The sequence below is a fragment of the Pyxicephalus adspersus genome, chromosome 3 (assembly GCF_032062135.1).
Source record: "Pyxicephalus adspersus chromosome 3, UCB_Pads_2.0, whole genome shotgun sequence".
Taxonomy (NCBI): domain Eukaryota; kingdom Metazoa; phylum Chordata; class Amphibia; order Anura; family Pyxicephalidae; genus Pyxicephalus; species Pyxicephalus adspersus.
In genome coordinates, this window is record NC_092860.1 from 83853177 (window position 1) to 83866387 (window position 13211).

The 13211-nt window shown below is 37.9% G+C and overlaps 1 protein-coding gene across 2 annotated transcripts in view; it reads right to left on the reverse strand.

Annotated features, from left to right (window-relative positions):
• Window positions 1-741: 741 nt before the first annotated feature.
• The window catches only part of NUP54 (nucleoporin 54), a 22114-nt gene continuing 9644 nt past the window's right edge, over window positions 742-13211 (reverse strand). For both annotated transcript variants that reach the window (XM_072405504.1, XM_072405503.1), the window contains 11 exons: window positions 11613-11699; window positions 11057-11206; window positions 10445-10674; window positions 9729-9916; window positions 9046-9242; window positions 8178-8232; window positions 7692-7785; window positions 7496-7603; window positions 2642-2761; window positions 1582-1692; window positions 742-1250 (listed from right to left, as the gene is read on the reverse strand). In XM_072405504.1, the coding sequence (XP_072261605.1) occupies window positions 1122-1250; window positions 1582-1692; window positions 2642-2761; window positions 7496-7603; window positions 7692-7785; window positions 8178-8232; window positions 9046-9242; window positions 9729-9916; window positions 10445-10674; window positions 11057-11206; window positions 11613-11699 (1469 nt within the window). In that variant the 3' untranslated portion in view covers window positions 742-1121. The remainder of the gene's footprint in view (window positions 1251-1581; window positions 1693-2641; window positions 2762-7495; window positions 7604-7691; window positions 7786-8177; window positions 8233-9045; window positions 9243-9728; window positions 9917-10444; window positions 10675-11056; window positions 11207-11612; window positions 11700-13211) is intronic.

The window sequence follows — 13211 nt, forward strand, 5'->3', positions numbered from 1 at the left end:
AAACACTGGTTTGGGAGACAGCTCAGCATTGGAGAGGGAGGTATGGAGCAAGTAATATGTTTGCCCAGAACTGAGTGTTAATACAAGGTTGTGATGATTTTTAGCAAATGAGCGAGATAAACAAGTGCCTACACACTATAATGTGCAACTTGCTGGCTGAGTAAAAAAACCAAGTATGCCACCAGTCATATGCAAGGTGACTATGCTGAGCTGTGACAACAGTGGAAAGATCTGCCCCTGTCCTCCCTGCACTGGCACAGCCCCTGCCTGATTGGTCATTGAGACTGGCAAAGGTTTTGGATTCCTCCTCTTGGCCCCCAAGGTCAGATCTTTTGCCACCCCTAGAAAAACCTCACAGGGATTAGGAAGGAGATTACAAAATTCATAGTTTAGGAAATTAAAATAGTACCTAGGAGACATGACACAGAGGTGAGGGGGGGTTAGGGGTACTTTTAGGGGTGCTGACTTGAGATGAGCATTTTTACATTACCAGTTATTTCATTATGGGCAGTGAGGTTACCACTTGCCTACAATCATGTCTGCTTACCAGACCCTCCTTATAACCAGTTACCCAAACACCACATATGCACATTCATTTTTGGCAGTGGAGACTGCCTGAAAGTTGGTAGGTTATCAGCAACTTCGAGCAGCCGGAATACTGGATATGTGACAGAAAACTAAATAAAACTTTAATCACAAAAATATAAATATTTGCAACAAATAAAAAGTAACATCCAGGACTACATAAGAAAAATATTTATTTGTTCTGCATAGATCCTGGTTAGATCAAATATTTATTATGAAGGTAAAAAAGTTGTGGTACTGGTAATGACTTATACAGAGCTGAATGATTTATTTAGCATACCACTAGTTGCTGTATAGCTACCTTACAATATTACTAATGGCAGGTTTCTTGCCATTAACTGCAGTGTATACACTTAAATAATTCAGTGTTTGAATATTTGACGTTTTACTTGAAATACACATTTTCTGGTTCTAAATTAGATAACAGACGATAGGAAATAAGTGTTTACAGTAACATTTTATTTTAGCCAGGTCATCTGGAGCTGTTGAGAACCTGTGCAGTCCACACTATGGCTGGGAACATGTTCATTCACAGGTCAGCTGAAAATTCCTCCACGTATGTGAACATTATCAATCAATCCTTGTTCAATTAGTTTGATGTCTTCCAGATCATCCTTGATTATACTTGTTAAATGGCTCAGTCCTTCCTGTTGCTGTTTTAAATGCTAAAGATAAAAAAAAAAAAATTGTAATGGACAGATAACATAAAATACCTTCCAATCTGTAATACATTTTAGGACTATGTAATTACAGGTACCAATACATTTGGAGAAGGGGGTGGGGTAGAGGCAATCTGGATGCAACTGCAAAAAGCATCGTGTTGCATTTAGATGGGATGCCTTTGAATATGAATAGCAAATCAGAGCAATGAGAAATGCAACAAACAAGACTTTTAACCAATATAAAGTAGTGTGTTGCTAGGAATGATCTAGTTGAAAATAGTGTATTTTGGGCATAAGGGTTAGATTGAATGTTTTGGGGAAAAAAAAATCTTACCTGCTTGATTTCTCTTAAGAGATCTCCATCTACATAATAATTTTCTTCTGACCTCACAGTTCCAAAATGGTTCTGCATTCTGATTTGTGACATCAGTTCGTTAAGTCTACCCTACAGGACAAAAGAATTCAACTGTGATTACTGTACCATTATAAAGTGGGAGAAAAAAAGAAAAGGATATACGATGTAAAGATTAGCAGCCACTATCTGAAAATAGGTGAAGCAGTGTAATAACCAGATATGTAGTCTGCAACAAATGCTTGTTGTCCAGCTGTATCTGGTTTCAGGAAGAGTATCCAGAAATGATTATTTTGGGTATATACATACTAAGTTACATCAAGCCAAAAATTGTGTGCATGGAAAAATATGTTAACCTTAATTTTCCAAAACACATCTCTTCAAATTATTTTATAGATTGCAGTGGTTGGCTTGTTTTAAACCTTTGATAGTCATGAAGTGTGGAATATGCTGTTGACAGTTAAAGGATTAATTGCAAGGTCCTGCTATTTTACACGGTTTTATTAAATAGAAGGACCATTTTCATACAAAACCTACTTATAAGTCAGCATTTCCTTATAGTTTATTCAGGTTAGGGAATCCATAGTATAATAGCTAGCCTTACTACAATTTGTTGCTAACTTAATTTTTCAAACCAATGAAATGTCACATTGAATGCGAGCGCCTCCCAAAAGAGTTCATTTTACAGCTAGTCTAACTTAAATAGAAATACTGACCAGACACAAGTATCAACCTAGAGAAGACAAGCTGTTTTTGTATTAGGGGCCAGATTCAAAAACTAACCTGCAAGCTGTGTTGCTCTAGGCTTTGGTTTACATGTTTTAAAGCTGAATATTAGTACACTATGATGCAGAATTATGAACAGTTATTAAAAGTAAATACAAATTCTACTGGTGCCTTCATTGTAGAGCTGTCAAATCACAAACATGTTGGCAGATCCTGGTGCCACAATATCTGAGAACTTGGTATTTAGAGTTCAGGTTTGGTCTGCTTTTACTGACCCTATGACGGTTCATTGAAACACATTTCACACACAAAATACCTTGAATTGTGTAGGAGCGTTAAGCTCAGTTTGAATGGTGTCCAGCTGTACACGTAGATGTTCCTCCTCTGCTTGAATTGCAAATCCACTCTTCCTCTGAATTTCTTGTTTTATTAAAACCTGTTGATAGGCACATTATTCAGTAACATGATCAGTTGTTCACTGTTAAAGGCAGCGATACCAAACTGGATAAATAGCTGTATAAGACCGTCGCAACTTTCTACGTTTAGAACAAGAAAATACTGCTATTACAATTACTATTTGTTTTAGATTTATGCAAGAATGCAAAACAATTTGGAGCCCTACAGAGTACATATCAGTAGGCATAACTGCCTGTAGACCTGACACCAGTGGACAAGCCTGGTAGACTAGAAGAACCCTTCTGCCAGTGACGTGCAACATTATTGATAGTTAAAAACAAGTCTTTTACACATTTACTATCTCAGGATTGGTCAGTTAACCAATTACTTTGACAAGCATGACAATTCTGAAGGCCAAACATTTAAAAACAAGTCAACAATGGCAGATCAACATTTGTATCATGAAATGTTCACTTAATAAATCAATCAGCAGCAACTGCTGCAAGATAAAGAAATTGCAAAATAATTTTACCCATAACTAACACTTTAAGGTAGCCTTTCACGCTACATGTGAAATGTAGTTGATTTGAAAGATTAGGTCTGCAACACAATGATAATGTATGAACAGATTTAGTTAGGTAGATCTGTTGTGTTAGAACGTTTGAGTGTTATGTTCTAGGTTCCCCTATCAGGATAAAGGAAAACTGCTGACCTAAGCAGGCTGTGTGACAAGGATGCAAGTAAAGCAGGCAAGATTAAGAACAGGGTGTAGTAAATCCAACAATAGTACAAGTGGTGGGGTTAGACCAGGTAACAAAGGTAAGATTGCGTCACTGTGGAACTCTGGGCAGTCACACATGAAGTGGGAACATTCGCACAATTAAAAAAAAGGCGCAGAACATATGGCCAGGATAGATTAGGTTTACATTGAGTTATACCATATTTTTGCACTTTTTTTTTTTTTTTTTTTTTTGAAACTGAATTTTTATTGAACATTTTCTCATACAAAGACAACCAGGCCTTATACAGCAAAACATCTCGTAAACACAGCATACAGGGTGATAGGTACATCCGATAATGGTACATAAAACTCGGGCGTAAGTAACGGTAAAAACAGTGGCCGTACTGTACCGGCCTATCAAACCCCATAGACTATGAAAATACGGAAACAATAGATAAACAACAGAAAACAAGAAATGAGTCAAAAAGAAAAAACGAAGCTAAGCCAGGGAATGGGAGGGGGGAGGAGTGGGGGATACAAACAAAGGTGGATAGGAAGCACAGTGGCGTCAGGAACCAGCGACATATTAAACCTGTAGACTGGTATAGTAGGCATCCTAAGGTTCCCATATCTGTTCAAATTTCGCAACCCTGTTTCGGAGGAGGGCAGTGAGATACTCCATCAGGCGTATGTCTTGAATACGAGCAGCCACTAGAATATGTGTAATAAGCTTACGGGCGGACTTGGGGAGGTCCATAAGGGGCAATCCCAGCAAGTGGTGGAGCAGGTCAAGGGGAAATCTTTGTTGAGTCACGTCCCCAATTAGTGCATTGACTCTCCCCCAATAGCCCCGAATAAGGGGACAGGACCAAAAAATATGTTCCAGAGTCCCATAATGGGACCCACAGCGCCAGCAAACCGGATCTACCTCCGGAAACAGGTGGTGTAACACCGCCGGTGTATGATACCAGCGGAACAAAATCTTGTAAAGATTTTCTTTATAAAGCGTACATATTGAGCTTTTATTTGCTGCTTCCCACAGCGTGGACCATGTATTCAGCTCCAGGGCACCCCCCAAAATACTCTCCCAGGTACTCATGTATACAAATTTACCAGATACCTCCCTTGCAGATTCCGGCAGAAGGCCATAAATGGAGGAAATGAGGCCCTTAGAAAATGGACCTCCAATGCAAATTCTCTCAAAAGGAGTTATTTCAGTGAATCTGGGCACAGAGTGGAGTGATTGTATGTAATGTCTAATCTGTAGGTAAGCAAAAAAGGATGTTTGAGGGAGATCAAATTTTTCCTGCAACTTCGAAAAGGAAAGCAATCTTTTTTCCACTGGATGTAATACATTTCGGAGATGAAAAAGCCCCTGGTCTTGCCATGGCTGCCACATATTTCTAGCTAAGCTGTCAGGTATAGTATTTTATCAGGTCCGGAGCCCCCATACCTCAGAGTGCTTTAGGTGTACAAACCACCGACTTTGAAAGTCTGTGACGTTTGTGAGCCCAGATAAAGTTCAAAATGCTAGCCTGTAATTTCTTCAAGGTAGGGAGAAGGACCCGAACCAGGAGGGTTTCAAACAAATATAGGAGCTTGGGAAATAGCATCATTTTCACTGACGCAATTCTCCTCAAGAGCAACAATGAGTGTCCCTTCCATTTATTCAAGTAGGCATTTAGTTCCTGGAACAATGGGGGGAAGTTACAAGAATATAGCTGAGTGTATGTAGCTGTTATTTGGGTGCCCAAATAGTTTAAGGAGCGCTCTCGCCAGGTAAAATAACTTTTTTTTTTTAACGCTGAGAGTTGCGAGGGGGGTATATAAAAGGGTAAGGCCTCGGATTTCGAGGAGTTCACCTTATAGCCCGAGACAGTACTAAAGGCACCAAGTTCAGACCACAAATTTGGGAGGGTGGTGGTAGGTTGTGTCAATGTAAGCAGTACATCATCCGCATATAATGAAATTTTGTAGGAGGTATCCTTTACGGTAACACCATGGATATTGGGGTTGGATCTGATTCTTTCCGCCAGGGGCTCAACACTAAGAGCAAAGAGTAAGGGAGACAAGGGGCAGCCTTGTCGCGTCCCATTCCAGATGGGGATTAGTTTAGAGGAGGCATGAGGCAACTTAACAGAGGCCGCCGGACAACTGTAGAGGGAACGTATCGCTCTAACAAATGAGCCGGAAAATCCCATTTTGGTAAGGGTAGAGAACATAAGTGGTCAACTAAGTCGGTCAAATGCCTTTTCAGCGTCTAAGCTAAGGTTTTACGTTTGTTGAGGATATCAATAACGTTGATCACTCTCCCGGTGTTATCACTTGCGCTGCGGTACGGTATGAAACCCATTTGGTCCCCATGTATAAGGAATGGCAAGAGTTTGGAAAGCCCTATTAGCCAAAATCTTAGAGTAGATTTTAAGATCCGAATTCAATAGCGCTATAGGTCTATAATTTGCACAGTCCATCGGATCTTCACCCGGCTTGGGAATCACAGTTATATGGGATTATGACATAGGTGGGATAGGCTTACCTTGGAGAAAGTCATTAAACAGGTCCAACAAATAGGGGAGAAGAGTTGGCAAAAAGGTTTTATAGTATAAATACGGTAAACCGTCTGGGCCCGGCACTTTATGAGAAGGGAGGTGAGAAATGACCTGTGATATTTCCTCCGCAGTAACGGGTTTATTAAGGTGCTCCAGATGTTCAGCTTGTATTGTGGGGAGAGTCAGGTCAGCCAGGTAGGAGTTTATATTGGAGTGCAAATTGGGGCCCAAAGAGGCTTGTGTCTGGTGCACCGTACAATATAACTGGTTATATTAGTGCTCAAACCAGGAAGCTATGTGGGTCATACCGTGGTATCCCTTGGTCATCTTTAACTGCCATGGGGGAGGAGTTAATTTGTGTGTCCCTCAACTTGCCTGCCAAGAGTGAATCTGCCTTGTAGCCCTTATGATAATAAAGCTGCCTAGTTCGCTGCATCATCCAGCTGACCTTCCGAAGCTCCAACGCCCTTCGAGCGGAGGGAAGCCACCCTATGTAGGAGGCCCAGGGATGGAGTGCTAGCCAGTTGTACCTCAGCAGTCCGTAGTGCCCGTTCCGTCAAGGCCCGCTGCAGGTTAGAGTTCTTTTTAAGACGAGAACTCAGGGCCACACAATGACCCCGGATAACCGCTTTATGGGCCTCCCAGAAGGTGGTGTACGTCACAGAGTCTTTATTGTCATCAAAATAATGCTGTGGACTTGTAGTAAGGGACATTTTAGTATCCTCATTCTTGAGGAGAAAGTCAATCAACCTCCAGTGACAGTCTAGTTCTGTCAGGGGCGAAAAGAATCTCCAAGGTAATTGGGGCGTAGTCTGACCAGGAAATGGGATGGATAGCAGCAGAGACACTGTTCCGCAACATTGGCAAGTTAATATATAGTCAATGCGGATTTTTGCACTTGTCTTTTTCTCCAGAAAAACTGACAATTTATTGACCTTCTAAGGAGGCTCTTGGCAGAACAAAGCCAGAAAGCAATGCTCTGTCACAGTGTATGCATCTCTATTTTTTTTTTTTTTTTTTTACAGATTGGTATTGCTCTTTGTAATCTGTAAAATAAAAAAATCACTGATAGCACAATAAATTACAAACCTCAGGAATGTTGTATTGTGTTTACACAGAACATTGTTAGCACTGTAATACCACAAATAACTGAACCGTTTTGTGACTTTACATCAGAAGTAGGTTTGGTGGAAGTTTATGTAAAATTAGTACCATGCAAGGAAGCACCTTAATACAACAAAATGCCTCTGTGTTGATGCTTTCTCTTTCAGTCTGAGCTCTCCTGTACAAGAGAGGTACAAATAAGCATGCATTTATAAATACAGAGCTGCATTCTTTGTGTGCTTTATATCTGCCCAGAGTTCAGCTTTAAAGGCCAAGCTACTCAGAACCCATTGACTATAGCAAAACATATCTGTGGATGGTGAATTCATGTAGGTTACTACATAACACACAGATTTGTTGATTATGCCTGGAGCTCTAAATTAATACAATTCAAGCATACCTGAAGGACTCTGTGGGAAAGCTCCATTAGTTTCCTTTTGTACTGTGCAATTTTAGCCACTGTTGTTGCCTGATTTTTTTGCAGTTCACTTATGTCTTCAGATATCATCTAAAAGAGAAAAAAAAATAATGAATAAGTGAAATACTATATAAATGATCCCTCAATAAAAGTAAAGAAATCTAAAATCAAATCATACATCTAGCCTACTCTGGTGCAGTTTTGTCATCTGATCTTGAACTTTAAGTCTTCTAAGAAGCTCTTTGAAGCCAATCATTGCAACAGGGATCAGCCTGAGGAAAGAAAACACATGAAATAAATTGATCTCCAGTTTTATAGACACCTAACCTGATTGAAAAGATTGCCACAGACATGTGTATCAGTGCTGTAGCATAACATGACTAATCAAAAGTATATTCTCAAGAGAGGACCATGACAAGAGTTTATACAAAATATTTAAACTGCCACTACCCAAAATATTAACTTTTGTATTTCCCATGATCCATGTTTGCTCATACACAAACGCCAATCTTGCTTGTGTTATTTGATGCAGTGCAGTTAGAAATAAAAGCATGTTGACATTCCCAAACATCCCCAACTGACTGGTTTTGATTTATTGTAATATCCTAGACATTGTATTTGTAGAACAAATATCTCAAAATCTTTTTTTAGGGAGAGCACTTACCTCTCGGGATCAGGATTATCTATTTTTGCTTGCTCCCAAATATTGCGATCTACACCTAAAAATGAATAAAAATACCTACAAATTACTTGAAAACACACTACGTAAAATATTACAATTCCAGTCTAATCAACTTAATCCGAAGACTTTATTTCTGTTCTAGTCCCACTGTGCTGCAGTGAGTTTTTTACATTTTTTAAAAATTCTTATTTCCAAACACTATACCTTTTTGAGATTGTAGTCTACTTTATGTAGTAATCATTTATTTTCATGAAAAAAAAGACTTTTAATTTGATGGTATATTTTGAAACTTTTATTTATTTTATTGCTATAACAATAGGCTTGATGGAGCTAAACCAGCCCTGCCTGAGCCTTCATATTAATTGTAAATACAATACCATCACATTCCTTCTATTATAAACACAACTTTGAAGCATTATGTCATTAGCACATCATGAAAAATAAGCAGTAAAACATTTGTAACAAAGTGCAAATGTTTGTTGTTGGCCTACTAATGACTTTTTAGGGAGCAGTCATCAGGAAGAAAACAGCTACGGTGTCCTGCCATCCCACCAACACCAGCAGAGACGACTCCTATATTTTCCATATATTTCCACTACTACTGACTCACTTTAAGGTGGAATCAATAAAAAAAGATGACAAGGATCAGGTAAAGGGTGATTTATTGCAGAAAAGACATTGTTTGTCCCTTCTGCAATAAAGGACCTGTTTGATCACAACTTTTATTTAGGTAAATGTTTAATTCTGTAAAGTGCAGTTTCATTTCTAGAACAGTGTGCAGTTTTTCATGCATACACTACAAAACAAAGCACTTATTCTATTCAAAACAATCCATTAAAAAATGCCTTACCTGTCGGTGGGTTCTGCAGCAGTTGCTTTATTTGTGCTGGGGACAGCTCTATTCTGGCCATGGTTAATGTCACTCCCAGTTGTTGTAAATTAGCTTTCACATTGGACTGTTCAAAGTAGCCTTGTAAGGAACTGGATGGGACTCTTCTGGAGGTTCCATTTGGCGAGCGCTCTACAACGTATATAACAACTTCTGTTCTAGAACAAAACAACCATTAAAATGCATCTGACTGCCTTTTGTTATTACATATATATATATATATATATATATATATATATATATATATATATATATATATATATATATATATATATACACATACTATCCAAAGAGCTTGAGCAAATATTCTATTTTTAGCTATATAGGAAAAGCATTTCTGCCCGACAGGTTTAAACTGCAACATAAACATTTTAGCCATTGTTTAGTAAGAGCACTTTTTTAAAAGTCCTTACAAAGATTATTTATTAGGAATGCAATTACTCTATCATAGCTAGGTCAAAATCCCAGAAGCATTACAACTTATGAAGTAGGCACATCACAGCATACAATACAAAACGAGGCATGCTCTGTGCTATTTCAGAGGGTTGGTAGCTTCCATGATGACTGCCAGCTTGAGATATGACAAGGTTATATAACCTCTAGCTCTGCTAGAACCCCATGTTTAAAAAATCTTTAGTACTTACTGGTCATCAGGCACAGTTCTGACTCCCTCAACATTCACAGTTAGGGTCTGGTGCCCTCCTAGGACTTTGTGCAATGATTCCACCAACTGCTGCTGCTGAGCACGAATGTCTGCTTCCTTTTTATTAAACACCAACTCCACAAGGCCATCCTCATCCTTGTTACTAGCAATACAACTGTAGCCAATAGCCTAGAAGACAATTTTTTAAAAGCAAATTATTAAATGATTTATACATATTACAAAAAACAGCAGATATGACTTATTTCCTTAATAGAGAACTTTCACTTGATTTGAAAAAATACACAAGCTGCTCTAACCACAGTATGCACAACACATAATCAGTAGCAAGAAACAATACTTAATATGATACATTTGTGAACAACTTTAGCAAACTGGATTTTGCATCAGTCAGAGAAATCTTTGACATGTCTGACTGTCTTATTATAGCATATATATTGATATGATAACCTTATATTTAATTAACCCAATTTTTTTTGTAAAATAGTTCCTAAATGCCAGAATATTTTATAAAACTACCCGGTATCAACATAATTTAATCTTTAAATCATGTCTAAACTGAAGGCAACTATAAAAAACAAAAACACTGCATTTGCTTTTCTAGCAAATGCTAGTGACTACAAAGAGGTACTGTTGAACGTGTTATTATTGTGCACAAAAGACAGATTTGAGACAGGAATGAAAAAGCTTGTGTATTACCTTGAACCGGCAAAAAAGGTTTTCTTGTGTGAATTCAACAGGGGGTATATTATTGTTGAAGTAACCTTTTCCTGTTCCCCACAAGGCCTGAAGTTGGTTCCATTTTGCCATAATGGCATCTCTCTCATCACCAAGTAATGTTGGCGCATTAAGGGCACTTGCTGCATTGTACAACTGATTTGACTGATTAACATTTTGTGCAGGCTGTCCAAAAAGTCCCCCTCCAAGAACTGGAATAAGAGCAAATATTGCAAATAAAGAACAGTTTTATTAAACAATAGTATAACAAGACATAAAAAAGGACAAAATCAATGGGACTTTAGCGGAGTATTTAATGCATAATTACATCAACCATTTTGTTTAAACATTAAAAAATACAATTTATTTATAATTATTAAAATCCAAATGGCATAAATGGGTGATTTAGATATATATAGATAGATAGAGAAATAGAGAGATTATTTTGTAATTAATTTTGTCCATTCTTGATAAGGGGGATGTGGCATAAGTAAAAATTCTTATTTACAAGGAGAATCCATAGAGTTGTTTTGTAGATATAATATGACATAGCTTAATCAAAAAAAAACAAAAACAAAACAAAAGCTCACTAACCATTCTGTTGTTGTTGCTGCTGCTGAGGCTGAGTATTAAAACCAGATAAACCAAACCCACTTGATAAACCTGTGCCGAGACTCGGATTTGTTCCAGCTGCTCCAAAAGTACCAAATCCAAATCCTTTGTTTTGATTGTTTCCAAAAAGACCTACATAAAACGTTTGTAAAAGTAAAATGAAAAAAAAGTGTTGTCGGACACAAGTCCACAATACCTACATTATGATTGTTAATTAGTATTAATTACGACTGTCCTGGTTAAAAATGGTAATTCAATGAAGTGAGGAGGACAGAACAGACTGCCCATCGCAAAGGATCAGTTATCTGCGCATTTCACTAGACATATGAAAAAACACTTAATATCACAATATCATTCATTAACCACAGAAAATTTAACAAAATTATTACTTTATGGCATGTTATCCTAAAACGAATACCTTTTTTTCTGCCATGTTGCATTAACACCAAAAGAGTACAAAACAAATATAAAATAAAATCTGTATTCCGATTGAAAGGAACTACAAATGGAAAAAAAAAAGGATCCCCAATGTTCTTACCAGTTGTTCCAGTGTTAGCTGGGGTGGAAAAATTAAAACCGGTTCCAGCAGCTGTGGTAGTCGTGGTTCCAAAGCCTCCAAAACCACCTAAACAGGAGGAAGAAACCAACAACAAATAAAAAAGCCGGTAGATTTATCAAAGCTTTAGGAATTTAACGGTTTATTGTATCGACAAAAAACATGGAAATGCACAAAGCCAAACAAGAAAAAAGTATAAAAAAGGTATACAAATGTAACAGGATGCAATACAGTAGTAACATAAGAATGTAACATGCACACACATACATATTTGTAGCCTTGCCCAAGTTAGGGTACGTATATGCCAACAATTATGAATATATTGAGTGAAAACCTTGGGGGCAGCATCAACATATTTGGCAAAACCTTTTCAAAAGTAAGGGCTTTTTTTTTCTCTTCACATGGACAGTCAATTTATGGTGTGGTTATTACTTTCCAGGCTCCCTATTTCTTCCATGTTTGTAGGGCGATTTGTAAGATGTCTTGGAGAGGTACAGATAGATATGGAAGTAGCAAGCTAACTGCAACCCTGCAGGCCCTTTATTGCAGATGAGACAGGCTATGTCCCTTCTGCAATGAAATACCTATACCTGCCTCACTGCAATTTTTTTTTTGTTTTTTTTTTTTTTTTTAAATACACTCACCTGTCCCCATTCCAATGCAGGCACACTCATCTTTTACTTTTCTTCCATGTGTCCTAATCTTTGGTCATCTTGATTAGCCAGTTGGGATAATAGAGCACACCTGCATGGAAGTCCATTTAGTCCCAGCAGATGCCAAGATACCTGGCACGCCTCAGCATGTCTCATATTTAGTATACATTTTTGGATAAAGCAACATACCAAATAAACCAATCATTGTCATAAAACTACTATATCAAAGTAGTTCAAAACATTTATAGTTTTCTGTACAATTCTATGTAATCTTAGGCAGCTGTACAGGAACAGGCTGTTACATGTGTGGCCAGATTAGGACATGCAATGTCATGGTTGACCTACTTATAGAGGAAGTTATACATTTCATGCAAACAAATAAAAGTTTATATACAGATTCATACCTTGAAAGCTGGTTAAGGAACATGCTTAAACAAAATAATGATAACAGTGAAACAAAAAAAGTCCAGAAACAAAACCAGAAGAATGGCAAGCAAAAAGGAAGAAAGATGTTCCTCTAACTAAAATGGGTTTTATTTTCTCAGTATATATATATATATATATATATATATATATATATATATATATATATATATACACACACACACACACACACACACTTTTGTGATAGAAATGTACCGTATTTTTTGCAGTATAAGACGCACTTTTTCTTCCCCAAAACTGGGGGGGAAAAGTTAGTGCGTCCCATACGACAAATGTGTTATAAAATAACTAAAATAATATACTCACCCGATACCCGATCCTGCGTGTGTCTCTGGCTGCAGCACGTGTCTTCTCCTGTCTGCGAAGCAGAGCGAAAGAAGCCGGCACAGCGCCACGTGCTGTTCCCTGTCCTAACTGCCGTACAGTGGAAAAAAAGCACAGAGTGATCAGAAGGGGAATTTTGAATGACACAGAGTGATCAGAA